Source organism: Balaenoptera musculus, chromosome 2 (genome assembly GCF_009873245.2).
Source record: "Balaenoptera musculus isolate JJ_BM4_2016_0621 chromosome 2, mBalMus1.pri.v3, whole genome shotgun sequence".
Classification (NCBI taxonomy): domain Eukaryota; kingdom Metazoa; phylum Chordata; class Mammalia; order Artiodactyla; family Balaenopteridae; genus Balaenoptera; species Balaenoptera musculus.
In genome coordinates, this window is record NC_045786.1 from 43,635,355 (window position 1) to 43,663,229 (window position 27,875).

Below are 27,875 nucleotides of genomic sequence, written 5' to 3' on the forward strand. Positions count from 1 at the left end.
AGTGCTAGCCTATGGGATTAACCAGAGGAGACAAAGGAGTTTGTCTCAAAGCTCAAATGAAATTCTCAAGTGGAAACCTTGGTGAGAATTGAAACAATGTTCAAGTGAGAGGCTGGGGAGGATCTAGAAGGTCTACTTCCTTGAAAATGCCTGGGTTTGTGGTTGGGCCAGGAGGTTGCCCATTTCTGGAGAGGCCTAGGTGAGATTTCATTGTCCCTCTGTAGTTCTCCAAAGTGGGCTGTGAGATCTCCTGGCAACTGAAGAGGGCTTTGCAAAGAAGAGCTGGGTTTATAAATAATGCATTTCCTTTGTCTTGCAGGAATTCTGGAGGCAGAGGTACAATCAGATCAGCTGTGAACAGCTTACATAGCAAATCTAATAGGTTTGTAAATTAGATTTTGTGTTCATTTGTTTTTGCTGTAAGGCAGCTATTAATCTGCTTCTCCTCTTTGCTGGATGGTGCCCTTCTTACTTAGCAAAGAGATCTGTTTCGTTTCACTTTGGCTTTGCATTTCCCTAATCACTTTTGGGGAGGAGCTGTCGATAGAAGAGCCCGTGAAATGGCCTAAGGTCTAGAGGCTGCAGAGATAGAAAATCCAGATGGGTAAGAGTCTCTTTCTGCAAAAGAGCCCACTAACTTGGAGGCACTTGAGCCACCAATGAGCTTATTCATAACTTGAACTTTTGCCGAATAATGGAGACTCTGAAAGGAATCAGGACTTTCACCCAATTTCATTGTGGTGGATGGCTTGTCCAGGAGGTAAAGATGGAAAATAGAGCATTCAGGAACTTTGCTGAGACCTCTTAAAAATATTTAGGAAGTCAATTCAGAAATGTTAACCTTGATTACTGAAGGCACACTCTAAAATTCTAAGAGTGTTTCCTCGAATGACAGTCTTTGGCCAGAAGACAGCTTGATACAAGAGTGTGAGCAAACACTTTGCAAGCCAACAGACTCAGGCTTGCCACTGGCTGTGGTTGGACCATGCCCAGTCCCCATCCAGAGGATATCTTCCTCTTCTATACCTTCTTTCTATAAATGGGGAAACTGAGGCTCAGAGAGATAAAGTGATTTGCCCATAGTCATACAGCTTATGAAATCTTTCCACTACACCCTCTGCTTCTGTTCATGAAAACAGCAAAAATTGCAAAGGGTCAGGTCTTTTGTTTCCTTTCATAGGTTCCCTTTAAGCCTGCAGGCTGGAGGAATACATCCACCTTACTCAAAACCCTTGAATTTTCTGTTCTCTGCAAAAGTTACATATTTTTGAATCCCAGACAAGTAATATCAGCCAGAGGAGTCAGGAATATTGGGAATGGAGGTATATGGGGAGAAAGTGCACCCCCAAATAAATTCCTTTCTACCTACAAAAAGCAAAATAGAGCATTGGGTTTAGACCTGTTAAAAGGATTTCATCTTTTTTAACTTGGCTGTTCCAAGACAGATGCAGAGGACATAGTTGTTTGGTTTGAATTCTTTAAAGCTCCAGAATTTGGCATCAGAAATCCACTTATCATTCTAACTGAGAGAATCTGCTGTCAGCACAGACAAAAGGAACTTGCGATGTGACCCACATGCATCTGTGTGCATCCGGCAGAGGCAGGCTGGCTCTTACACTGCCTTTAGAGATGTAATTGTAACCTAGTTTCATAGAAACCTACTAGCATAGATTTCAAACGTCTGAATTCAAGCGGGTCCTGCAATGCCTGAGTCAGGTGGAAAGATGGTATGCACCCAGAATTATGATTGGCCCCGGGCATTCAGAGCCAGCCAGCAACTTCATCCATCCAGGCAACCACCAAGGTCAAATACAAATTCAAATTCAAATTCAAATTCACCAAACACTTATTTATTTAGCGCCTGCTATGTTAGACCATTGGGGAATATAGAAATGAGTGAGGGAACTCCCCTGCTTACAGTCTAGTGGGAGAGAGAAACAGAGCACGGATGACTCTGGAACTAGACAGACGTTCGAAGTGGCATCTTACAAACGAGGGATAATGAGATAAAGCTACATCCCATTGCCCCAATATGAGTTTTTGTTTCCTCTTTATTAAGTTTGTAAACCATCTTATGATACTTGGTTGTTAATGCAACTGCTCTTCGGAGTTTCACAAAAGCGGCTTGAAGAAGTATTACTATTACGACAGTGACGGCTAGGTTTCACTGGGAGGAAACATCGGGGGCTGGGGGTGGGGAGAAAGATAGTTCATCACCCCCTTCCTGTCTCCCAGAATATATGTAGGTAATACCTGAGAGAGAGAGTTGGTGCATTCTAGAAGATAAATAGACTTCCTTCCCGTCTCAGGTAATAACTGCAATTTTGCTCCTCCGAAGAAGTTTACATTCAAGCTTGTGCAAAAACAAAACTATTAGACTTGTCACTGGCTTGCTAACAGATCATGTCTCCCCTCTTCCTCTTTTTTTATCCCCCTTCCAGAGCTGAAGTTGTAATAAATGGCTCCTCGTCGCCGGCTGTTGTTGACAGAAGTAATGAAGGCTTTAAGCGCAATGTCCAACCAGCCTCGGCCAAATGGAGACACAACCAAACGCTCTCTCTGAGGATCAGGTAGTGGTAATTACCTCTAGGACAAGAGACAGACTTGGCCTTCTTTGGCACAAGCTGGCAACTTGCCACTCTCCATCATCTAAAGAAGTCAGGATAGAAATAATATGTTTACCTCCCACTGAGGCAGGTTTCATCTCTAAGTGATCAATTGGAAATAAAAACCCAAGGCAAGCCCGGCAGCCCAGCACATGTGTGCGGCGACTCGGGCCGGGGAAGTGACAGGAGCAACTGGCTGAGGTCCTGGGTTTGGAGGGAGTGAGGCTCTTGGGTCAGCAGCAGTGAGAGCCTGGGGCAGGGGGGGGCGGGGATCACAGATGGCTTCTCCCAGAGGACCCCAAAGCAGCAGTCCTTGCCTGGCATCCACCCCCTTTCGGCGGCGATGGTCCTCCCGTTTGTCTTTGGAGAGCTGTCTCCTCCCGCAGCCCGTGTGGCTTGAGTAGGCAACCACTCCCTGATGACATGAAGAAAAGCTACAACTGGGCATCAGGTGACCCAGGAGCCGGTGGGACACCTAACCGCAAAGGGAGAGGTCTGTTTCAGCCAGAGAGCAGCTCTTGTCCTGATCTTTGCAGAGTGATGTTTCCAGAGCAGTGCAGTCATTGCTGGGTGGCGGGAATGGGGAGCTGTAAGGAAGGGGTTCCAATGTCAGCACTTTGGCCACTTGACTTTGACAGAACTGTGATAGACGCAGCAAAGAGTGGTCAGTATAACCCAACCATTCACTTGCAGACATTTTGCTGGGAGCCAGGGGCGCTGACATGAATCAGACATGCTGGCCGGAGGCACAAATGTAACAAAGATTGAGCAGGGCAGTGTGATATACACATTAGGTGGTGTTGCCTCATATAAACAGGCGGAGATAGATCTTACTGAGGAGAGTACTCCATCTTGTAAGGGGACTAAGAGGGCTGGCCAGGAAAGGCTTGCCGGGAGCAATGGGTTTTGAAGGATAATTAGGAGTTTGCCAGGCATGCCAAGCTGCTGCCTGAAGTCTGGTGTTTGTGCTGTGTTGCTGGAGCACCCATCAGGAGGAGAGAATGGGGGTGATGAGGTCAGTGAAGTAATCAAGACCAGACGGGAAAACCTTGACTATCACAGCCCGCCTTCCCAGCCCATCATCATGGAGAGGAAGCTGAGAACAGGGGGCTGGGGCATGGCGGTCAGCCTTGACCATAACCACCGAGAGTGTCACCATACAGAGCAGGGATCTTCCCCCTTCAGGTGAGCTCACTGTCCAAATGTCCCCACCCCCGGGTTCTTGAGGCTTGGATTTGGGTCCTGAGGAAGTGTGGGGAGTAGAGAGGTGTGAGATTGGAGCCCTAGCAGCTGAGAAAGCATCTGAAGGAGCTGACTCCTGTCACCACCATTCTGCCTCCCCTCATTCAGGGCCTCTTCTGAGGGCCCCTGGCTGGGCCCTCGGCCTTCATCTTACACCCCAACAGCTGCCAACCTGCGTTACTCACCCCTGGTCAGCAGCCCTGTGGAGCGCGAGCCCTCGGACTGCTGTAGCAAATTTCCACCAACTCAGTAGCTTCACACAAGAGAAGCGTATTCCGCTATAGTTCTGGGGGCCAGAATTCTGAGCGCTCCCTCTGAGGGCTCCAGGGGAGAATCTGTCCTTGCCCCTTCCAGCTTCTGCTGGCTCCAGGCATTCCCTGCCGTGTAGCCGTGTCACTCCTGTCTCTGCCTTGTCTTCACGTGGCCTTTCGCTCTGTGTCTGTGTATCCCCTCTCCTATCTCTGATAAGGACACTTGTCATTGGATTTAGGGCCCATCAGGGTAATCAGGATGATCTCGAGATCCCTAATTTAAATACATTTGCAAAGACGCTGTTTCCAAATAAAGCACCTCACAGGTTCCAGGGTTAGGAGGTGAACATATATTTGGGAGGCCACTATTCACCCCGCTACACCACCTGTGAGTGAAATCCTCCTGCCAGCACAAGCCCACCTCAATCTCCACTCACTCTTTCTCCCACCACTGGGTAGAGAAAGGATATTTCCCCCTTTCGGAGAAGACCAGACTGTGGCCGACATGGGGATCCTGCCACAGGATCCTGCTACCTCGACAGGAACAATGTGCCTTCACCCTGGGGGGAAAAGGATTTCCTTCATCTTCCTTCAATTAGTCACCAAAATTATTCATAAAAAAGATTCTGTGAGTGATTTGGAATGATGTTTAATAATCAGTAGTAATTTCTCATAATTAGTTAGAAATTAATTCATCCACAGAGGAGTTTATCTATGGGCTTTCTGGGGGCTCTCTTTGCTTTTAAATACTCTGGGGGTAAGTAATTGCAAAGGTTTCAGCAATTTCCAAACCATATTAGTTTGTAAAGTTGTGTCATCCCGGGTAAAGCACTATAAATAAAAACGATGTTTTCTGTTGTATCTCTGTTTTCCATCAAGAGATACAAATTATTCATCAAGAGTGGTTTCCCCTGCATGAAAGCACGAGATCCAGATTATTAATAAGACAAGACCAGTGGAAGAGGAGCATTGTGCCCTGTCAAGCATTCTAGGTGCCCCTTGGTGATGCCAGAGGCTCCCAAACCTGGACCCACCTTAGAGTCCCCTGCGGAGCCTTTGAAAGCGTGCTGAGACCCGGGCCACACTCAGAATCAGGATTTCTCAGGCGTCAGCCTGGAGCTTCTGAATTCTTTATAGTTCCCCAAATAATTGAATGTGCATCCTGCTGGGATACACCACAGGTTGTGCCCATCTCAGATCACACAGGCTCTCAGGGATCAGTGTTACCATCTGTGCAATGGGACAGCCACCTTGCAAATCCTCACATTTGCAAAACGTGTGAAGGTCTTGTTCCTCTGGGGCTTGGTGGAGAAGAACAGCATCATTGTGTCTGTTCTAGATGGGGGCTCACGAGCTGCAGGAAATGAAATTAATTCCAGGTGATCTGGGTACCAGATTTCCTTCTCTGGATGACTTGAATCATTTCTAAAAATCTTTGGGGCAGTTTACACAGTTTTTAAAGTGAAACCTCCAGTTACGATCCTCACCTTCCTGGGGGCAGGAATAAAACTCCCCTGGTGATTCTGAGAGGATTCCTATCCCTTTTCTGACCACATCCCATCCCATCTATGTGCTTTGCTAGGTGATTCTGGAGCTTTCCCCCTAAATCAAAGTCACACTGAAGCCCAGAGAGCTGTCTTTTGATCACCTTTGTTCTGAAACAACACAAAGCAACGCTGCTCTGTGAGACCAGAGAGGTATCAATATTTACAAACTCCAAACAAGACAGCAGTGAGGAGGGCCAGGGAGCACACAGCACAGAAAGGACCAGTGCACGGACAGCAGGCCATGTTTGCAGTCCTGCAAACGGGGAGTGGTTGACACACCTCACAGTGTCCACACACCCCCTCGCCCCCTGGGAGGCCCCTGTGCCCAGAGAAGGCTTCCAGGGAAGAAAATAGGCCACTGAGGAATGAGGGACTCCTGTCATTCCGGTTTCCAGGTCCTAATTCAGGACTGCCTGTCAGATGGTGGCCCTGAACCCCACTCAGAGAGGGGAGTATGACATAGGATGACCATGGTCTGGGTTTGCCCAAGACTCAGGTACAGTATGTCCCTGGGGTACAAGGCTCTCAGTCTAAGACCATGCTTTCCTAGGCAAACCAGGATGGCAGGTCACCCCTCCTTCCAGGGCCCTTCATGATGAGCTCACATTCAGTCCTGATGAAGTCATTTCCCAAGGCAGGTATCCTATCTCCTAGAGAGAGGACCAGATCGGCCTTTGGGCCATGTTGCCAATCTCTTCCCAGAACCAGAGATTGGAGATTCTCCAGTCAAACACACAGACGGGATGAGATGTGGTCAGAAAAAGGATAGCAATCCTCTCAGAATTACCAGGGAAGTTTTATTCCTGCCCCTAGGAAGGTGAGGATCCTAACTGGAGATTTTACTTTAAAAACTGTGTAACCAGAGATTCTCGGAGGGCATCTGACCTCTAGCTGCCCCTGTGTGCTGGGCTGCATCAGCTCTGCAGGGTGACCAAGAAGAGGAAAAGCCAGGTTGGCAAAGGGCAGGTAGCAACAGGAGACTTTTTCCTCATGTGTGTTTGGTTTTCGTAGGAAGCAAATCTTAAAGTTCTTGGATGCTGAAAAGGACATTTCTGTCCTCAAGGGGACCCTGAAACCCGGAGATATTATTCATTACATCTTCGACCGAGACAGCACAATGAACGTGTCCCAGAACCTGTATGAGCTGCTCCCCAGAACCTCTCCACTGAAGAACAAGCACTTCGGGACCTGTGCCATCGTGGGCAACTCTGGGGTCTTGCTGAACAGCGGCTGTGGGCAGGAGATTGACACACACAGCTTTGTCATCAGGTAACCGCAGTAGGTGCCCTGGACACAAAGTGACAGGCATATTTAAGTTGAGCATTGCCAGTCGTCCCAAAAGGTTGAAACAAGATTAGTTGGGTTAGTCCCCTTTCTCAACCTTGACTGTCCATTAGAATTGCTCGGTAGCCTTGGAAAGTTCCAATGTCCAGACTGCACCCCAGACCAATTAAATTCGTCTGAGGGGTGGGGTCATGTAGCCCAGGAAGCCTGAGGGCTTCTGGTGTACAGCCAAGATTTTTTTTTTTAAACATCTTTATTGGAGTATAATTGCTTTACAATGTTGTGTTAGTTTCTGCTGTATAACAAAGTGAATCATCTATATGTATACATATATCCCCATATCCCCTCCCTCTTGCGTCTCCCTCCCTCCCACCTCCCTATCCCACCCTTCTAGCTGGTCACAAAGCACTGAGCTAATCTCCCTGTGCTATGCGGCTGCTTCCCACTAGCTATCTATTTTAAATTTGGTAGTGTATATATGTCAATGCTACTCTCTCACTTCATCCCAGCTTACACTTCCCCCTCCCCATGTCCTCAAGTCCATTCTCTATGTCTGCGTCTTTATTCCTGTCCTGCCCCTAGGTTCTTCAGAACCATTTTTGGTTTTTTTAGATTATATATATATGTGTTAGCATATGTTATTTGTTTTTCTCTTTCTGACTTACTTCACTCTGTATGACAGTCTCTAAGTCCATCCACCTCACTACAAATAGCTCAATTTCCTTTCTTTTTATGGCTAAGTAATATTCCATTGTATATATGTGCCACATCTTCTTTATCCATTCCTCTGTCGATAGACACTTGGGTTGCTTCCATGTCCTGGCTATTGTAAATAGAGCTGCAATGAACATTGTGGTACATGTCTCTTTTTGAATTATGGCATTCTCAGGGTATATGCCCAGTAGTGGGATTGCTGGGTCATATGGTAATTCTATTTTTAGTTTTTTAAGGAACCTCCATACTGTTCTCCATGGTGACTGTATCAATTTACATTCCCACCAACAATGCAAGAGGGTTCCCTTTTCTCCACACCCTCTCCAGCATTTATTGTTTGTAGATTTTTTGATGATGGCCATTCTGACTGGTGTGAGGTGATACCTCATTGTAGTTTTGATTTGTATTTCTCTAATGATTAGTAATGTTGAGCATCCTCTCATGTGTTTGTTGGCAATCTGTGTATCTTCTTTGGAGAAATGGCTATTTAGTTCTTCTGCCCATTTTTGGATTGGGTTGTTTGTTTTTTTGGTATTGAGCTGCATGAGCTGCTTGTATATTTTGGAGATAAATCCTTTATCAGTTGCTTCGTTTGCAAATATTTTCTCCCATTCTGAGGGTTGTCTTTTGGTCTTGTTTATGGTTTCCTTTGCTGTGCAAAAGCTTTTAAGTTTCATTAGGTCCCATTTTTTTTATTTTTGTTCTTATTTCCATTTCTCTAGGAGGTGGGTCAAAAAGGATCTTGTACAGCCAAGACTGAGAACCGTTGGTCTAGAACAGAGGCAGGCAGACTATGGCCCATAACCTGTTTTTATCAATAAAGTTTTACTGAAACACAGCCATGCCCATTCATTCTCATATCCTCAGTGGCTGCTTTCTCACTGTCATGTAGAGTTGAATTAGTTGTACAGAGTTGAAGAATTGCAACAGAGGGAGCTTATAGCCCAGAAGCCTAAAATATTTATTATCTGGCCCTTTGCAGAAAAAGTTTGCTGACCCCAGGATAGAGCCCAGTACAAAAGGTTGGTTAAAAAAGTCTCCTGGGCTGGCCAGTTGTTGGCCCAAGTTTGGAAAACTCTTTTAAGGTGTACTCTACTAGTACCTTTATTCTCCTGTAGACAAAATCTGGGAAGTGAGGGGGCGACAGAGAAACTTGGATTTGTACTTGACCATCATTCTCTCCAAAGAGAGAATGAGGTCTCATTCTCATTTCTCATCTTCCAGTCGCCTGGGGACACATTTGGACACAGTTACTCACGGCCCTGTTACCTGACCCCCAACCCAACTCAAAAACAAGGCCTTGCTGTCCTCTGGTCGAAAGTAGGGCACACGGAGCCTCGAGTTTCATCCCAAACAGCGCCCCAGCACTGGCAGAACCGCATCTCACGTTTCTATCGGGACTCTCTTGACGCAAAGAGAACCTTGTCCCGGGCTTTGGGAAGCGGCCTTATCACAGAGCTCCCTGGACCTCAGGACGTGGGATTAGATGGTGTGCTGACTCCTGCATTCACTGTGATGCACGAGCTGCTGCAGCCCAGCCGCCATGCTTGTTTTAGTTTGTTGTCCTTTGCCAGGTTCTGTCTGTGCCTGGCGTACCCAGTGGTTCAGTCCTGTTTCTCAAAGCTCTCCATTCGAAAAATTGGGGAGGGAGGGGAGAGGGGAGAGGAGAAGGGAAGTGGCAGGTTTGTCTGATTAGAAGCCAGAGAAGGGGTGAGGGTAGTTGGGGAGGCCGTTAAAGGTATGGTCAGAGGGCAAAAGCTGACCCTGGCAGGGTCTGATCACCTCCTGGGGAGCCTGGCAGCGTTGAAGGCGACCTTCCTGACCTGGTTTCCGTATTGAGTTTTCAGTGCTCCACCCAGCCTGGCCCCAGGCTTTCCAGGGGCCACAGCAGATTCTAACCAACAGTTTTTTGTTTTGCTTTGTTTTGTTTTTTTGACACTTGCACAGCAAGATGAGTGGTATGATGTCTGGAGTCCAGTCTTGGCTCTGCTGCCCACTTGTCACGTGACTTGGAGTGTGTCACTCCCCTTTCTGGGCCTCAGTTTCATCATCTGTAACCTGGGCGGTTGGGCTGGCGGTCTCTGAAGTCCTTCCGTTAGGCTCTAGCCCAGGGTCTCCAAACATAACCAGCGTATGAATCACCTGAGCTTATCAAGATGCAGAGTCATCAGGTCTGGGGTGGGGCCCGAGACTCTGCATTCCTAATACCCTTGTGCCGATGAGTGGACCGCACTTTGAGAGGCACGGCCATGGCATGCTCTGCCTCTCCCAGGACTCACGTCCGCAGTGGTCCACGCGCACTTGGAAAAGAGGGACCTGAAACACCACGATGAGAGCCACTTACAGCAATGTGTGGCTGTACTTTGACCTTTACTCTATGGCTCTCACAGATCTGCATGTCTGTGGGGCCGACTTGTGTGGTCTTTCAGGACAAAAGTCATATGGCGCCACTGTGTACAGACCCCCACTGGCTGCCAGGTGGCAGCATCCCTGACATACAGGCCCTTTGCTATCTCACCTCGCTTGCCTCTCTCACCCCATCTCCTCCACACAATATGCCCCCATCAGAGCAAATCACCTGCCTTCCCCTAAATACCCACACTGCTTCATGCCCCAAGGCCCCTGTGATACATTTACTGGGCCTAAAATGCCATAGCATGATGTTTCCTAAGCTGCCTGATTATAAGACTAAATATCAATTCCTCAGCTCACCTGCTGGATCTGGACCTCCAGATGAGGGACCTGGGGATTCTGTATTTTTAACCACTGCCTGAGGTGATTCTTCTGCTCTTGCAAGCTGGAGAAACACTCTCCTGAGGTGCCTTATCCACAAATGGGCTTCTGCTCTTCCATCCTTCCAGACTTCCCGTGACGGTCACCACCTCAGGAAGACCACCCGATGCTCCTCCTCCCCGTGGGGATGATGGTGGCACTTAACATGTACTGAGCTCTCACTGTGGTCCAGCAGCGTTCGAAGTACTGGGTGTCTAGGGACTGCCTTAATCCCTGCGAGGGGATGCTGTTGTGATCTCCGTCATAGCTAAAAAATCCTGCCGTGGCTGATCCTTAGACAGGAGGAAGCTCTCAGAAAGCACAGAGAGGTTGATCAGGTTACCTAGAATCACACAGGAGGAAAGTATCAGAGCTGAATTCTGAACCCAGGAGTGTGTCTTCAGAGCCCTCACTCTGTCACCTAATGTGACCAGGTCACACCTGCCTATAGCATGGTCATCTTGTGGGCTGAGGGCTGACTTACTTGCTTCCTTTCTTCTCCGTGAGATCCTGAACTCCAGAAGGCAGGTGTTGTATAACCCCAGGGCCCAGCAAGGTTCTATGTATGTGCTAAAGGCCCAGTAAATATGTGTGTCAGGAGAAGAAGGAACAGGGATGACAGGAGGGCCTGGTGAATTCAGGAAGATGCCCTGGGTCTTTGTTTGGGAATGAGGAGGATGCGAGGAGAGATAAAGGAGGGATAAAGTTAAGTATAAGCAGCAGTGCCTCAGCTTTCCCGAAAGGACCATCGCCGCCTTTTTCTCCGGCAGGTGCAACCTGGCCCCGGTGCAGGAGTACGCCCGGGATGTGGGGCTCAAGACAGACCTGGTGACCATGAACCCCTCCGTCATCCAGCGGGCCTTCGAGGACTTGGTCAACGCCACGTGGCGGGAGAAGCTGCTGCAGCGGCTGCACAGCCTCAACGGCAGCATCCTGTGGATCCCCGCCTTCATGGCCAGGGGCGGCAAGGAGCGGGTCGAGTGGGTCAACGAGCTCATCCTGAAGCACCGCGTCAACGTGCGTACTGCGTACCCCTCTCTGCGCCTGCTGCACGCCGTCCGCGGGTGAGCAGCCGCGGGGGGCGGGGGGTGCCTGAGAGGCAGTTTTCCTTTCCCAGGTGCGTTTGCCGCCCAGCTCCACCACTCACTCGTCTGACCTCTGCAAGTCACCTGGCCTGTCTGAGCCCCCCTTCCTGGAGAAGTAGGTTGGCAAATGTGTGGCATGTGGCGTGCCAGTTCTGAGCAATCTGTTGCCCCCACCCAGAGAGCTGTGTGGAGAATGACCCTCGGACAGCCACTGTGTGGAGGAGAAACCATAAGGGGGCGAAAATGAAAGCAGGAATGTCTGTTGGGAAGCGGTTGCAGGAGTCCAGGTTGGGAATCACTGTGGCTTAGACTGGGACCGTGGTGGTAGATATGCAACAGTTTGGTCAGATTTGCTAGAACATTTGGAGTAGAGGCAGCAGGATATGCTAATGGATTCTATTTAAGGACCTCAAGGGGTGAGAGAAAGAGAGAAATCCAGGATGACTGTCAGGGTTAGAGTTGGAGCAGATGCGTGGACCGTGGTGCCATTCTCTGTGATGGGAGAGTCTGGAAGAAGTCTGTGTGTGTTTGGGCATGTTGAGGAAGAGAGCTCTTTCTTGGGCGTATTAAGTGTGAGATAACCTGTTACAAATACATCCCATGACACTCCTGACTGCCAGCTTGGCCCTGCATCCAGTGGTCCATCCAGCCACCTGGCAGTTCACAGTCCTGCTCTGGTGACATAAGACAATTTCTGGGGGACATTGGAATGATCTTCACTGGGGCCTTAGCCTAATTTGGTGTGACCGTAGGAGGTCCTCTGAGCCACCCAGAAAGGACTCTTGCTGTCTTCTTAAAGGTGACCCCCGACCCAAGGCACCCAAGCCTGTGAACAACACTGGTCTAATTAAGATGGGTATCAATACAGAAACTCATTGCCCTCAAGAAAGACCTAGAGAGACATTCAATGAGAGGCAGCCAGATTCGTGGCTGATGGAGAAGAGTGATACCTGTGTGGACCCAGGCTCGCTGGGGCTGCATTCTGTATCCTGGAGGTTGACCTGTCAAGCCTCCCTTTAGCACCCACTTCACCCCCTCACAGAGTGGGGCTGCTGCAACAACCCCCATCTCATGGATTTAGGCTCCATGCCTTTAACATTGTTCCTTCCTGGAAGGAGGAAAGTCTTTATGTGGTTCGGAGGTCAGAGGATATGAGGGAAAGAGACCAAGTGCCCTTTGGTAAAGAGAAAAAAAAAGTCCCTTGGCTAGGGAATGGGCAACCACCTGGAAGAAACTATGCAGCCTGAGCTATTTCCAGCTATAATTGACTCACTTTCACCTGTCAAAATAGCATTAAGCACCAGTAATAAGCCCTTTAAACAAACAGGCTGTTAATCCTGAGATTGCAACATCTTCCTTTGCAGGAACTCCCGGGAGGAAATACTGCGGGAGAGACGGACGGGAAGGGGTTCTCCTTTTAGCAAGGGGAGAGGGCAGGAATGAGGGCTTCAGGGGCCTTGGGATGGATTTCTGACAATGCTCCCCCACTCTGTGCAGACACTGGGCCCTGTAGGGTTTGGGTCCAGTAGGGCATCACTGAGAAGGTGGGCAATGTCTGTATTGAGAGGAAGGGCTTGCCTCTGTTCCCACCAGGTGGGAACTTACCTGGTGTTTACTGCAAGAGGAAGAATGAGCTGGTGAGGGATGCAGAACAAAGGCACCTGAGAAAACAGCAAGGGGTCATAGAGAAGAAGGCTGAGGAGGAACCTGGCTAAGAGGCAATCTGGCCTAGCATCAAGAACATGAGCTTTGGAGGTAGGGACACCTGGGTTCACATCCCAGCTCCGTTACTCCCTTGGTTGTATAACATCCTTGACCAAGTGGCTTGTCTCCTGTGCCCTGCTTTCTCTATTTATACTGGGGAGCAATACCTACAACAGAATGTGTGTCCTGTGCCAACACAGGGGAGACAGACAATCAGTCATAACTACTGTGATCATGGCAGCTGCCACCAACCACCAACCAAGGGATTAGACTTGTCCTGTAGACTCAAGAGGTAGAAGTAGGACCAGAGGGTGAAACCACTGGGAAGGAAATTTATTTAGGCTCCATTTAATAAAGGAGTCTATAGAACAATGGACCAAGTCAAATTCACCCGTCAGGAGTTCTTTACCTCAAAGTTCCAATGTGGGTTGTAGTTTGCAGAATAATCTTATTTCCTTATTAAAAATCTGTTGTCCAATAAACACCCCATTTATGGGGTGGGACAGGATAAACACTTTTTTATTGTGGTCAAATATACACCACATAAAATTTACCATTTTAACCATTTTTAACTGTACAGTTCAGTAGTGTTAAGTACTTTCACATTGTTGTGAAACAGATCTCGAGAACTTTTTCTTCATGCAAATCCAAAACTCTGTACTGATTAAACACAAGTCCCCTTTTCCTCATATATCCAACCCCTGGTAACCACCATTCTACTTCTGTTTCTATGATTTTGGCTACTTTAGATACCTCATATAAGTAAAGTAATAGAGTATTTGCTTCTTTGTGACTGACTTATTTCACTTAATGTAATGTCCTCAATTTTCATCCATGTTGTAGCATGTGTCAGAATTTCCTTCCTTATGAAGGCTGAATAATATACTATTGTATGTATATGCCATGTTTTGTTTGTCCATTCATCCATCAATGGACATTTGGGTTGCTTTTACCTCTTGAATCTTGTGAATAGTGCTGCTATGAACATGGGTCTGAGAATAGCTCTTTGAGTCCCTGCTTTCAATTCTTTTGGATATACACTCAGAAATAGAATTGTTGGATAATACCATAGTTCTATTTTTAATTTTTTAAGGAGCCTCCATACTGTTTTCCATAGTGGCAGCACCATTTTACAATCTACCAACAGTGTACAAGAGTTCCAGTTTCTCCACATTCATCCAACACGTGTTATTCAATTTATCCACATCCTGGCCAACACTTATTATTTTGTTTTTTTGATAGTATAGCCCATTGAAACCATTTTAAAGGGTACAATTCACTTAAAAGAAATTCACTCTTACAGGAAAACACAGGGAATCTCCTTATGACCTTGGGTTTGGCAATGGTTTCTTAAGTATGACACCAAAAACACAGGTAACAACAACAACAACAAACAACAAAATAGATAAAAATGGACTTCATCAAAATTAAAACTCTTCGTGTGCCAAAAAGACAATATATCAAGAGAGTTAAAAAGCTACCCATAGAGTAGGAGAAAATATTTGCAAATCATATTATCTAATAAGGGATTAATATCCAGAATATATAGAGACCTCCTATAACTCAACAACAACAACAAAAATCAAACAACCCAATTCAACAATGGCCAAAGGACTTGAATAGACATTTCTCCAAAGTAGATATACAAGTGGCCAATAAGCACATGAAAAGGTGCTCAACATCACTAATCACTAGGGAAATATAAGACAAAATTACAACTTCACACCCACTAGAATGGTTATTATCAAAACAGTGGAAAATAACAAGTGTGAGGAAATTAGAATCCTTGTGCTTGTTGATCAGAATGTCAAGTGGGAATTGACTTTGAGCACCCTAGAGTCTTCATTTTACAAATGAAGAACTTGATGACCAGACAAGTTGGGTGATTTGTATGAGGTCACCCAGCGAGTAAGAGTCACAACCATGAATTTAACCACATTGTCTCACTTTAATGCAATGCACCAGATGCAGCAGAAATTCATACCTACCCAGTTCTGGATTTGGGGGTGCTATGAGCTCAGGGGGCTGGGAGCTGCTGCACTGAAGACGTGGTGTTAGGAGACCGCAGTGGATAGCAGCATGTCAAGACTCTACCTGTACAGCACCGTTATCGCAAGCACAGGGCAGCTTCCCCACCAAGCAGAATAAGCGGGAAGGTCAGGACACCTCAGAACAGCCTTATAAGATAGATACTATTTCCATCCCCATTTTACTCATAAGGAAACAGGCTCAGGAATGTGAAGAGAATTGCCCAAGATCACTCAGATGGGAGGAGGGGGATTAGAATCCACATGAAGAGGCTTCAAAGTCTCTGCTTTTCCCACTGCCACCCGCCTTCCCATATCCTTGACACATAGACTGACCACTGTCTGTTGACCACTGATGCCCCAAAGACACTAATTGATTAGATTAATGTTGACTTCATGGAGATCTTTTTTTTTTTTTTTTAAAGAAATTCACGTTCTTTTATTTATTTATTTATGACTGTGTTGAGTCTTCGTTTCTGTGTGAGGGCTTTCTCTAGTTGCGGCAAGTGGGGACCACTCTTCAACGCAGTGCGCGGGCCTCTCACCATCGCGGCCTCTCTTGTTGCGGAGCACAGGCTCCAGACGCGCAGGCTCAGTAATTTTGGCTCACGGGCCCAGTTGCTCCGTGGCATGTGGGATCTTCCCAGACCAGGGCTCGAACCCGTGTCCCCTGCATTGGCAGGCAGATTCTCAACCACTGCGCCACCAGGGAAGCCCCATGGAGATCTTTAAGAACAGGCCACCAGCATCCTGTCCTGCCAACTGTCCCCATTTTTACCAGTGACTTACACGAAGGCATCAATTGTCTGCTTAGCAAATTCACAGGTGATGTGACTTTTGGGGAATTCCCAATATTGGGGGCCTCAGAGTTGAATCCAAATTTCTCTTGACAGGCTGAAACAACGAGCCAATCTAAGAGGAAGAAATTTCATATGAATGAATGCAAGATTCTGTACTTGGGTTCCAAACAGTTGTACAGGTAAAGAGGGATAAACAGTACCAACCATCAGCAGATGTGTGGTCGCTCAAAGGGATAATGTGATCTTAGCACTACACATCCACAGCAATGGATGGATGGGTAACATCTTTGAGAGTCAGGGAGGTCAGCGATGGCCTTGTTGGAGAACCACATTCAGTTTTGGGTTCCAGGCTGCAGAGGGGCCACAGTGGCAAAGAAATCCAAAAGTTGAAAGGATCTGGGAAGAGAAGTCTCCAAGGAGTATGAGAACAATCTTTCTCATTCAGCACATACTTACAGGCACCTCAAGGGTTCCAGGCCTGTGCTGGGGGAACACAAAAATCAATAAATCAAGGTTCCTGCCCTTGAAGGGCTCGCGGATTTGGGCTGTGAGTCTCCAGGTATGAACTAGGGTCGGGAAAGGATCTAGAGTAAGTCTGGTTTCCTCTAGACACTGGGAAGAACATTCCAACAAATAAAGATCATCTGAAATGAGCATAGTTGCCTCTTCGGAACGGATGAATTCTGCATTCTTGGAGATGTCCAGACAGCAAGGGATGCCCCTTACTGGGCTGTGGAGAGGGAAATACATATTACACAGTTAGGGTGTTAGTTTGCTAGGGCTGCTGTAACAAAGTACCACAGGCTGGGTGGCCTAAAGAACAGTTCTGGAGGCTAGAAATCCTTCTGGGGCCTCTGAGGGAAGAATCTCTTCCAGGCCTCTCTCTTTGGCTTGTAGATGGCCATCTTCATCATTCTCCCTGTGTGCCTGTCTGTCTCCAGATTTAAGCACATCAGTTATATTGGATTAGAACTCACTCTAGTAGCCTCATTTTAACTTGGTTATCTCTGTAAAGACCCTTATCTCCAAAGGTCACATTCTGAAGTACTGGAAGTTGTGACTTCAACATACGAGTTCCGAGGGAATGCAATTCAGCCTATAACAGTTGGGCTAGATAGTACCCGCCCCCCACAGAGAGCCTTTGATTCAACACACCTGTGCTATAAGGATCTCTACCCACCATGTACTCTCAAGATTCCTGCCATCTGTGGCAGTTATCGGTCCTGGATATTGCAGGGAAGTGGGCAGCGTGGGGCAGAGACACTGAGCAGAAGGGCTGCCCTTTAACACTCACTGCCCCTGACCCAACCTGGCTTCCAGGAGCTTCTGGCTCTGCCGGCCCTCAGGGTGGCACAGTGCCCTGGCTGGCTGTTGGCAAGGGGCGTGAGCAATGGAGGGGAAGGACACCCAGGCAATTGAATTTGGCTGCAGGAAGTGGGAAGCTCTGGTCAGCAGCTGGTAGTGAATGGCTCTAATTCAGTTACCACAATGCGGAAGGCTGGGACCTACAGAGAGGGCTGCCCTCGGGCAAGAAAGCAGTTCGCTGGCTGGCCTGTGTAGCCAACCGCCCAGCCCACAAGCCTAGGGCACAGGAGGCCTGTGAATTCATGCTTAATTAGGCATCAGGAGTGCTGAGCCTAGGCCCTCGGAAGGCACTGATCCAGCGGGCACCCCTCCCAGGGCTGGAGCAGCGGCTCAGCAAAGTAGGCCTTGCTCCCTGTCAGAGGGGAGCAGAACCTGAGGCAGGAGGGCAGGTCCAGGGGGTGAGAGGAAGCAGGGTGCAGGACGGCAGGGATGAGACCAGCTCAGGCTGGAGGGGGCCCCTCCCAGACATGCCTATCAGAGTCCACAGAGCACGTCCCCAGGGCCGGTCACAGGAGTTGAGGCCCAGTCTCCTCCAGTGGACACGGAGTGTGGAAGTGCATTGCATGGTGGTGTTACCTAAAGAAAGGGAGGAAGGTCTGGGGTGTTAAAGCACAGATGGCATTGGTCATTTTTAATGGATTGTCTCCATTTTCTTTTAAATAGCAATGGACATAGTCAAAAGAAAAAGCCAAATAGTATGGAAGGATTTCAAGTGAAAAGTGAGCCCTCCTCCACAGAAGCAGCCTATTAAACTGGTTTTTCTATGTGTATCCTTCCAGAAATATCCACTTGCAACCTAAGGGAGCATGTTTTGAGTACTGCACTTTGCTAAATTCTGGAAATTATTCCATATCGACATGCAACACCTCATTCTCCTTCACAGCTGCTTAACACTCCACCGTGTCTGGACCATAATTTCTGTTAGCAGAAGGCATCAGTGGGCATCGCAGGCTTTTCCAGTCTTCTGCTGGTATGATCAGTATTACAGCAATTGTCCTGGACTGGCACCTACACACATATGTATATATGTAGTCTTGCTTTTTAGATGTGCCATTGCTAAAAAAGAGAGATGGATATATGCTATATACATTGTTAGTTTTCATAGAGATTGCCAAATTGCCCACCGCAGAGGTATGCACCAATTTACACTCCCACCTATGATTATTGAAAATACCTGTTTTCCCATAACCTCCCCAACATGATGTATCGTCAACATCTATTATCTCTGCCAATCCAGTGAAAAATGGCATCTCGTTGTGTGAAATTGAATTCCTTTAATTATGAATGAGGTTAGATATAACTTTTTTTTCTATTTGTAGTGGCCTCAGTTTAGATTCCAGAGTCTAGCCAGAAGGTTTAAATCCCCAAGAAATAGTCTTGCTGGGTCCCTGCAGGGCCTCTAGTGACAGAAGCGATACCTGTGCAGGAGCTACAGTCTCTAGACTCCCTGGGCCCACCCCCACCTGTAGCAGGAGGAACGCCTTAAGTAACCGGCATCATGGTTTTTCCTTCTTTCTTTTGGCAACATACTGTCTAGGATGCTGTTAGCCCACCTTTCACATGTGAGAACCCAGTGGCTGCCTAGAAGTGTTTAGGGTAAGGCCAGGCTCCTTCCACCTCTCCTGCCAGTGCCCCCGAAGGGAGACATTAACCCCTACTTGCTAATCTTCACTCACTGCTTCATTAAGCAAAGATCTGTGAAGCACCCACTCTGTGGGTGAGCTATGCTCGGATCTGGGGTTACATGGAAGCAAGAAGTCAACCTACTTGCTCATAGAAATTTAAATTGTAGGGGAGGAGGAAGACAAGTAAACAAATCATTATAGCATAGCATGATCAGTCCTAGGATAGGAAAAGAACAACATACAGGACACAAAACCATCCAGGCAGGTCCTAGAAGGCTTCCTTCAGGGAAGCTGAGAAGGAGTTGCCAGCCAGGAGAAGTAGGAGGTGGTGGTGGTGTCCTGGAAGAAACCAGAAGTTCCTGGTGGCAGTGTGGCTGTGCATGCCAGGTGGTGGGAGGGATCTCAGGCCCAAATCTCAAGGGCTTCACAAGTTGGGCTGAGGCTGCTGGATGTTATCCTGTGGACCCCAGGAGTCATGGGGGAGCTTTTGGTGGCATGGTAATACTTGAGACTAGCCTGGCTTACTTGAGTGAGAACACTGGCTTGGGTAAGCATGGAGGCCTGGGGACCAGGAATCAGCCTCAAGCATCCCCAGGGCTTAACCAGCTCCGCACACCAGCCTCAAATTCTGAAACAAACCCCCCGATCTCCAGTTCTACAAAGCTGGGAAGCTACATCCTGAGATGCCCCCCAAGACACCAGAGCTCTAACGTGCTCCCAAGGAAAGACAGCAATGGGCTTTGAGGTCCCTCGACCAGAGCCCAGGCTGGTGATGTAGATGACGGAGACCAGGAGTCTGAGAACCCTGTTTTTGGCTTTGCTGATGGTCCTGTGCAAAGCATCACCAAGTATCCCTCGATGACCACCTGCGAGGCATTCCTGTTCCTTAAGGACGATATGAGCTATATCCCACAAAGTGCTTTCAGCTTCTTAGAGAAAGCCCCTTTGGTCACTTTTTCCAACCATGGTAGCCACCATGCTTGCCACATACCAAGCACAGGAATCCAGGGAGAAGGACAAGTGTGCTTTGGTGATGATTTTGGCAATCTTCATTTATTGCCGTCCATGCTCATAAAATATGGCACTTAATCGTCTTGGCAATTGGGGTAACGAATTTGAAAAATAATTACTGCCTTTTTGGAGATTACTTTGCCTTCTAATTAAAGCCTCCAGACTGGGATATTAAAGGTGCATTGTCAATACAGCATCCTGGATGCACCCAGCTAACCTCGTTTAGGAAGGCAAAATTAATTAGTTTGTGTTTTAACACCCAGCTGTTATCTCAAGGAAAGAAATCATCTACAAGTCGGCCATGCACACAGTTTCTAAATTGGCCAGGGCGACTGAGGAGCGATAAAGGAAATGGAGAGTGATTTGTTCCCGCATAACTGTCAGCTTCTAGAACAAGCTGCTCATTAAACAGCGCCCCCGTGTCCCTGTCAGACCTCACTCAGGAGCTCTTGTTTACCCACAGAGGCAGAATCGGAAATGAGAGGGTCCCTCCCTGCCACTGAGCTCTCAGTTCATTCTGGAGCCTCTTTTGCTGTTAACACCTTTCCCAGTGAGCGGTTCTGGGCAGCAGATCTGAGAGTCTGGACGTTTCTATTCCTGTCCTAGCCGGCCAGAGTCACTAAGCTGCATGCACTGCTAGCTTCCCCCTCTCTCCTTTTCTACTTCTTCCCATTTTTCAATTCCATTTAAGTTCAACGTTGCCAAGTGCCATGGAATCCAGGATAATCAATTCTAGTTTATGCTACAATAACAATCCCTGAAACTCTTGTGGTTTAGCACAACAGAAGTTTATTTCTCATCCTTGCAAAGTGTGATACAGGTTGGTTGGAGCTGTCTTCCAACCAGTGATTCTAGGATGTAGGCTTCTTTCATCTTAGGCTGACATCATCTTTCCAGGAGGCACTGAGGTTCCCCAGGGCAGGAGTAAGCTCTCGGGGAACAGTTGGTCCAGCAGGGACCATTTCCTATTGCAGTCTGTTGGCCAGAGCTGGTCATGTGACCCCAGCTCATTTACAAGGGATGCTGAGAGATATAGGCAAACCCATGCAGGATTGGTTGAGAGATGCTGTCTCTGCCATAGTGCCTTGGCTGCACCACACACAGAGCCAGGTGCCTCTGATGACCCCACAAAGGAGTGTAAGGCATGGCCTCTGCTCTTGGGGAGATCACAGTACAGTTTTGAGTGGGAGTCCAACCCATACAGTAATGAAGGATCAGCTCGGGTTGATAAGCACAATAGGATCCATGGAAACAAAACTCATAATAATAAGGGGGGAATGACTAACTCAGTTTGAGCTGAGAAGAGAGTAGAACAAAGGGAGCATTTCCAGGAAGACGTGATTCACGTGCTCAGTTTGAGGGGGAAAAAAAAAAAGAGAGTTCACCAAGAGGACATGTATGGGAAAGGCACATCTACGGGGAGGGCACTGCACGCGTCTGGGTAAACTCAGACCCACCTATGAGCTACTTGGACGTTTCCCCACTGATTCAATTCTTCCCTGCCTCTCTCTGGGCAGAGCATCGATGGCTTGAAAAGAAATTTATTTCTGAAAGCCTTACCCTGCTAAGCCCTTGCAATCAGAAAATAAACAAACCGCAAATCCCTAATCTGTCATGTGGCCGTTGTTAGGGCTTGAATTTCTCAGGGAGTGAACAGTCTTTGAGATGCTCTCATGAGGGGACACAGCCCGTGGCTCGTGTGTCCCTGGATAGTGTCAACAGCAGCTGCAGCCAGCTCATCCCCAGCCCCGACAATGCTCCCACCCCCCAGAATCACCATGGAGTGAAAAAAGCCCAAGAACCAGGAGTGGGGAGGCTGCATTTTATCCAAGCTCTATCTGACCAGCTGCATGAGAGGTTTGCCTCTTCTCAGGCAAGTCACCCTGGATTCTCACTTTTTCCTCTGTAAATTGAAAGAAGAGGACAAGTTCAATCCAGGAGAACCGTGGATTACCCATAGATGTGGTCTGTTAACTCACCCAATAGGGACTCACCGGATTTAAAAAAATTTTTTTAAGTAGTTGCCAACATTTAAAAATTTGGAGAATTTGTGTTAAAATCCAGATTTCTGATACCTTTGAAAAAATCAGAAAATTTGACATGACCATACAAGACAACAATAAAACCAGCTACCCCTTTAGATGCCACAGTCCCCACCACTTCCTATTGCCTTGGCAACACAGAGGCCAGTGTCAGTTTTCCTTACACACATGTGCCAACTCCTAGCTCGCTCAGCTATATCCCCTGCCAGGCCGCTGAGCTAGATGAGTTCTCCAGGCCCAATTGTCTTTAAAACATGATGACTATCCCTTATGCTTACTTTTTCCCCCTCTTTTCTCTAAGTAAGTCTCGTTCTTAGGTTCTTTTGGCAGAACCACCTACCAGTTAGAGCAGGGCTTCTTAGCCTTGGCTGCACATTTGAATTACTGGGGGAGGTTTTAAAAATCCCAGCGTCCAGGCTGCACCTGGATGTGGGACCCAGGATGGGTCCTCTTAAAGCTCCAGGCGATTCCAGGGGGCAGCCTAGGTTGAGAACCATTGAGTTAAAGCTGAAAGTGCAATGGACTAGCTCAAGAGGGGGTGAGCTTCCCGTTATTAGATGTAGTTAAGCCGAGGTGGATAAGCACTTGGCAAGGGTCAGCTGCTGCTCTTCTGGATTCTTCTCCTCCATGCACTCTCCCTGCCTTCACCCCCCAGGGTCCTCCCAAGCTCAGCTCAGCCCCACTGAGCGTATAGAGTATTGAGGTAGTCTAAGGAAGGGCTCCCTATCTAATAAGCCCCAGTCTCAGCATCAAGCACCCCCTGGGCCAGCACCATGCCTCCTACATATCAGCTGGGATGAAACTTCTCAACCATGCAGGACAGAAATGATGAAGTTCCATGGTATGTCCGCCAACTCTTTTCCTATTATTTTTTTATTGTGTCTGCAGTTACTAGAGCCATTCTTCTGTCCTCTGCCTCTACCCCTCTGTCTGATTCCAGGTTGGAAAATTCAGCTGCAGGGAAGTTTCTTGGCTCAGACAAGATGAAAAAGGAGAGGGTACAAAGAAAGGGGCCTTCAACTGACAGGCTTATGCAACAACAGCAGTTGTGAAAGGGGGCCACCTGCAGTGCCCAGAAGAATCATGTTCACTCTGATTCTGGCTGTTGGGGACCACAGACTCCATCATCAATGTTAGGGGGGAAATTCAGATCACCCTGGCCTGACAGAAAGGATGGGGTGGGAGGGAGCCTTGAAATAAATTTTATTATATCCAATAGTATATGATTTACTGAAATTATATGGGTTATTAGGGATCTATAACCCTGTCTGATACAAAGGCTAATGCCTCCCTCAAAAGCTAAAGGATTTAAGCTTGAGTCTCTGAAATGTTTAGGGGTTCCTATTTTGGAGCTGCAGAAGGATCCTCTTGCAAAAGGAAGGGTATACTTGGGCTTCTAGAGAAGCTGCCCCCAAACTTTGAGCTAGAAGCACTGTTAATAATGTAAAACAGTTGTAACTTTCAGCAATATGTAAGTGTTCTGTCCAGCATCGTTTTACCTTCTGGCATGAATTTAACTGACATGTGTGACTTTATAGTCTCGGACATCACTGTGCCGAGGTGCCGTGGGGAACTTTGCTGGCCTTTGCTTCCGATGGGGAGTGGGTGTTTTTCACAGTGGCAAATGGGAGCTTGTGGGATGGGGGCCCACAGAGTGTGTTTGAGTACCGAAAACCACGGACACTGTCTAGTGTAGACACAGTAGTAAGGAGTTTGTGATAGGGAAGTACGGCTTTCCACCAAGGCATACGCATTACACTTAAAAGGGTTCAGCGTTGGGTAAGTGGAAGGTTTTACTAGAAATAAAGAGGTTGGACCACGCATCCCAGCGGGTTCTAAATCCAAGCAGGAGGAAAACCATGATGGAAAACAAAAATGATGGCAAAGAGAGTGTCTATTTTCCCACTTCTGGATTGTGGTGGAATTTGGAGGCTGTCTTGGCGGTCCCTTGGTTGTGCCCCATCATTGCATAAATGTGAAAAAGTGGGTCCAGCAGGGAGAAGCAACTTGCTCAAAGGCACACAGGTAGCTGTAGACAGAACTGTCACCGAAACCCCCTCTCAACCTCTGTTGCTTAGCCTGCTAAATGAAGATGGTTTCTTCCTCACTTCTTTCTCGATTAAGGTAAACCAAGGCCCTCTATGTACAAAGGTAGCTCAGCACCTCACTCAACACAGGAAGCCCTTAGCCTAAAGCTCTGCTCTCCCTGCACTGCCCTGCCCCCGCCCCGTGTTTCCTCTCATACTCCCGACAGATTCCTTTGCAGAACCCAGCCTCACAGGGCAGGCCGCTGTTTGCTGCTCCCTCTGCCCTCCAGGGAAGCCACATATGCTCAGAGATGGGCAGCCTGCATCAGAGGCAGAAGGGGGCGGGGGGCGGGGCCTGTGGGCGGGGATAGGAAAGAACTCTGACGATGCTTAGGAGGCAAGGAGGTCAACCCCTGCCAAAGTCAGGTGAGGCAGTAGGCGGTGGGCACCATGCAAGAGGCGGCCCTTTATCAGGGTCGGCAAACTCTGGCGCAGCCGCATCCGTGTGTGCTGTCCGTGGCGCTCTCGTGCTACAAGGGCAGAGGCCAGGAGTATGGCCGCAAAGCCAACAATTGTTGCCACCTGGCCCTTTACAGAAAAAGTTTGCCAGCCCCTGCTTTAGATTTCAACCGGCCTGAGTTCAAGTCAAGGTCCCGCCCTTTCTACCTAGGTGAACTTGGGCAGGCCCCTTTCATCTCTCAGCCTCATGTCTGCAGCTCGCAGGAGGCAGGCTGTGGCCCAGGACAGAATCTCCCCCTTCCTGGAAAGGATGATTCGCAAACTCAAGTTTCTTTTTTGTTTCTTTGTTTCACTTTTTTTTTTTTTTTCTTTTTCCCAGATACTGGCTGACTAACAAAGTTCACATCAAAAGACCCACCACGGGCCTCTTGATGTACACCCTGGCCACGCGTTTCTGCAACCAGATCTACCTCTATGGCTTCTGGCCCTTTCCGCTAGATCAGAACCAGAACCCCGTCAAGTACCACTATTACGACAGCCTCAAGTACGGCTACACTTCCCAGGCCGGCCCCCATACCATGCCCTTGGAGTTCAAGGCCCTGAAGAGCCTGCACGAGCAGGGGGCTTTGAAACTGACTGTCGGCCAGTGCGACGGGGCCACGTAAGGTGAGCGCCCCGTGGGACTCAGTGGCTCACATTTCCTGCCGGCTACACCACAGGCAGATGGGAGTCGGGGTGGCACAAACTCTAGAACAAGCAGGCTAGTGGTTTTCTTTGTTCAAGTGTAAAACAGTGACCAGAATATATATATCTATACCTGCATATATATATTGACCTGAGTATTTATAACTGTGTGGTGTTCATCTAGCATTAGGCAGATAAGCCACAGGAAGAAGGTGTGGAGAACCCACCTGGATCAGATTGAGACTCAGTGCATCTTTGGGGGCAGAAGGACTTGACAGGAAGAGAAGTCAGTCCCATGACTTTGGATGACACACTGCCTCCCAAGTTGGAGGGACCTTTGGGCTCATGGATGATTGGAGAACCACCTGTTGGCAGCTGCCCCGAGCCTCTGAGAAATGTGGATTCTGGGTGAGCCAAGACCAGAGGGGACAACTTGACCCAAGTCTAAAATGGTGCTGTTCCCAGGAAGAGGGAGGTTGGAACATTCAGCCCAGCCAAGGAGCACACGGTCACCAAGGAGCAGAGGCCACGTCGGAGCTGAGGACTTGGTTCCATGAACTTAGAGTTGAACTGCCCGCAGGATGAACCACGGTTGACCCACCTGTTCCAGACCAGCCTCCATAGCTCTGGAGAGAAGGCTGGAGAAGACACGGTGGACAGGTCCTATTCTGGCTTTGCAAGAACCCCCAAGAACCTGGGACAGAGCAGGCAGATGACACTAAATTGCTAGGGTGTTCCAAATCGTGTTTTTGAAAAATCGCAGCTTCCTACTAAGAGTCAGCACTCCAGCCCCGAATAAGGCAAAAGAGTGTCCAAAATGTGGTGGTTGTTCTTTAAAGCCACTTGAGTTGTCAAGGAGGAAGGGACCCTGGGCTTTCATCCTCAGGGTTAACCTCCTTCCTGCTCTGTTAGAATGTCACAGGAGGGACTGCACTATTCCCTTCTGCCTCCAAGGAAGCTGCTGCAAAAGCTTGAAAGGGCACCGCAAAGATAAATGTCATTCCTTTAAAATATATATGATTGCCTTTCTGGGTGCCTCGGGAGCCCCAGGGTGTGAGGCCTGGAAGAATGTTAAGCGTCGAGCTCCATTTCTCTACAGCCACTGTGTTTGCTTTCTGCATTGTGCACTCCAGGGGGAGCGTCTCTGCAGCCAGACTGCTGTGTCAATTTCACTTTCTTGTCACTTTCCTACCCTGATCGTCACACTCACCGGCCCTGAGCTCCAACACTGAGGTTTCCAGCTCTGTGGGGAGAGGTTCCAATGTCCATCCCCACCTTCCTCTTTTCACAGAGGCACTGATTTTAGAATTTGGCAAAATCCTTTTCCCCCCTATTAAGATTAAGAGTTAAGACTTTTTTTAAAACCCAAAGCCAAATGTAGTATCCAAATACTGGACATAATCTCCCCAGGGAAACCTGGGCTTGATGCCGATATTTTAGGGGCTGGAATGACAGGTCACATGTAGACAAGCATTAGCCAGCTTGATTTGTTAGCTTGATTCCCTTGCCTGATAAATAACAGTGTTTTAAAATATATTTGAAAGATAAGTAAAAAAACATTATCTTGAAGGTGAAGGGGGTTAAGAAAAGGGATCAAGATCTGCTCCCAAGCATATGAGACTGGACATAATTAATCAATGGCAATTCAAGCAGGACATTTGCTCTAAATTAATGCCTGACGGGAAGCCAGTGGAGACAGTGGAAGGATGCTCAGAACCTATTAACCCTGCATGCGGACGCTCCAGCTCCAAACCAAGATCACGATACTACGTCTCCGTGTTTCTTCCCTTGTTGTTCTTCTTGTTGACGCTTGAAGTCTGAGATTTGGGATTTGCATTATAAAATTAATATTTAAAAAAGCAACAGCCCTAACAGGCTCTATGGGAACAGAATGGTTTGGACTTCTCACAAGAAGTGGAAATAATTAGTATCATATTTTACACTTCTCCAGGGCCTTTCATCTTGAGGATCTCAGAGGCCTTGGAAGACATTTCATTGTTGAAGCTTGCAGTGCCCTGGGGAACAGGCAAAATTGCCAGTGGGGCCTCAGTGGATTAGCTAAGGCCTTGGGTTCCATAACGATCCAGTGGTGAATGCAGAGAGGAACCCGATGTCAGGTCTTGGACTTAGCCCTGCGTTCCACATACCTGCCAGTGCCCACCTGCAGGGGAATAAAGGGGCCAGAGCTCTTTGGAAAACACGGTTTTCTTTCTGTCTCTTCTTGGTCTTGGTTCCTTAAACTGAAATTGATGGAGTGGAAAGGGAAGGAACTCTTAAAACCTGCCTCTGGGTTCTCTCCAGAGAAGGCTGGGGACCCAGGACAATCCACACATCACCATTCCCAACCCGCAGGTCCTGTACTGCCAGAACACTTTGGCCCTGTGATGGCGTGAGTTCCAGAGACCTCGGCTTCCCCTCCCCCCTCGCCCTCTCCATCTGGGCACCATGATCAGGAAGCAGCCTGTCCTTTTCTCCTACTTAGAGCTCAATTTGCCCGAGGTTCCCCTGAAGCCTCTGACACAGCCCAGCTAGTCTGGGGCAGCCCCACGGAGTCCCGGCCTGTACCTGGTACCCGGTACCCTGATCTGCTGCCTTGTAATAACAGTGGCCACAGGCCTCCGGGAGCAGGC

At 48.1% G+C, this 27,875-nt stretch overlaps 1 protein-coding gene across 2 annotated transcripts in view; it reads left to right on the forward strand.

Moving 5' to 3' along the window:
• The window catches only part of ST8SIA2 (ST8 alpha-N-acetyl-neuraminide alpha-2,8-sialyltransferase 2), a 58,963-nt gene extending 33,737 nt beyond the window's left edge, over nucleotides 1-25,226 (forward strand). Inside the window, exons 2-6 of one of the 2 annotated variants that reach the window (XM_036843997.1) lie at nucleotides 320-382; nucleotides 2,442-2,570; nucleotides 6,658-6,915; nucleotides 11,187-11,480; nucleotides 24,941-25,226. In XM_036843997.1, the coding sequence (XP_036699892.1) occupies nucleotides 320-382; nucleotides 2,442-2,570; nucleotides 6,658-6,915; nucleotides 11,187-11,480; nucleotides 24,941-25,226 (1,030 nt within the window). The remainder of the gene's footprint in view (nucleotides 1-319; nucleotides 383-2,441; nucleotides 2,571-6,657; nucleotides 6,916-11,186; nucleotides 11,481-24,940) is intronic. The other variant, XM_036843998.1, reaches the window with a different exon arrangement.
• Nucleotides 25,227-27,875: the final 2,649 nt, after the last annotated feature.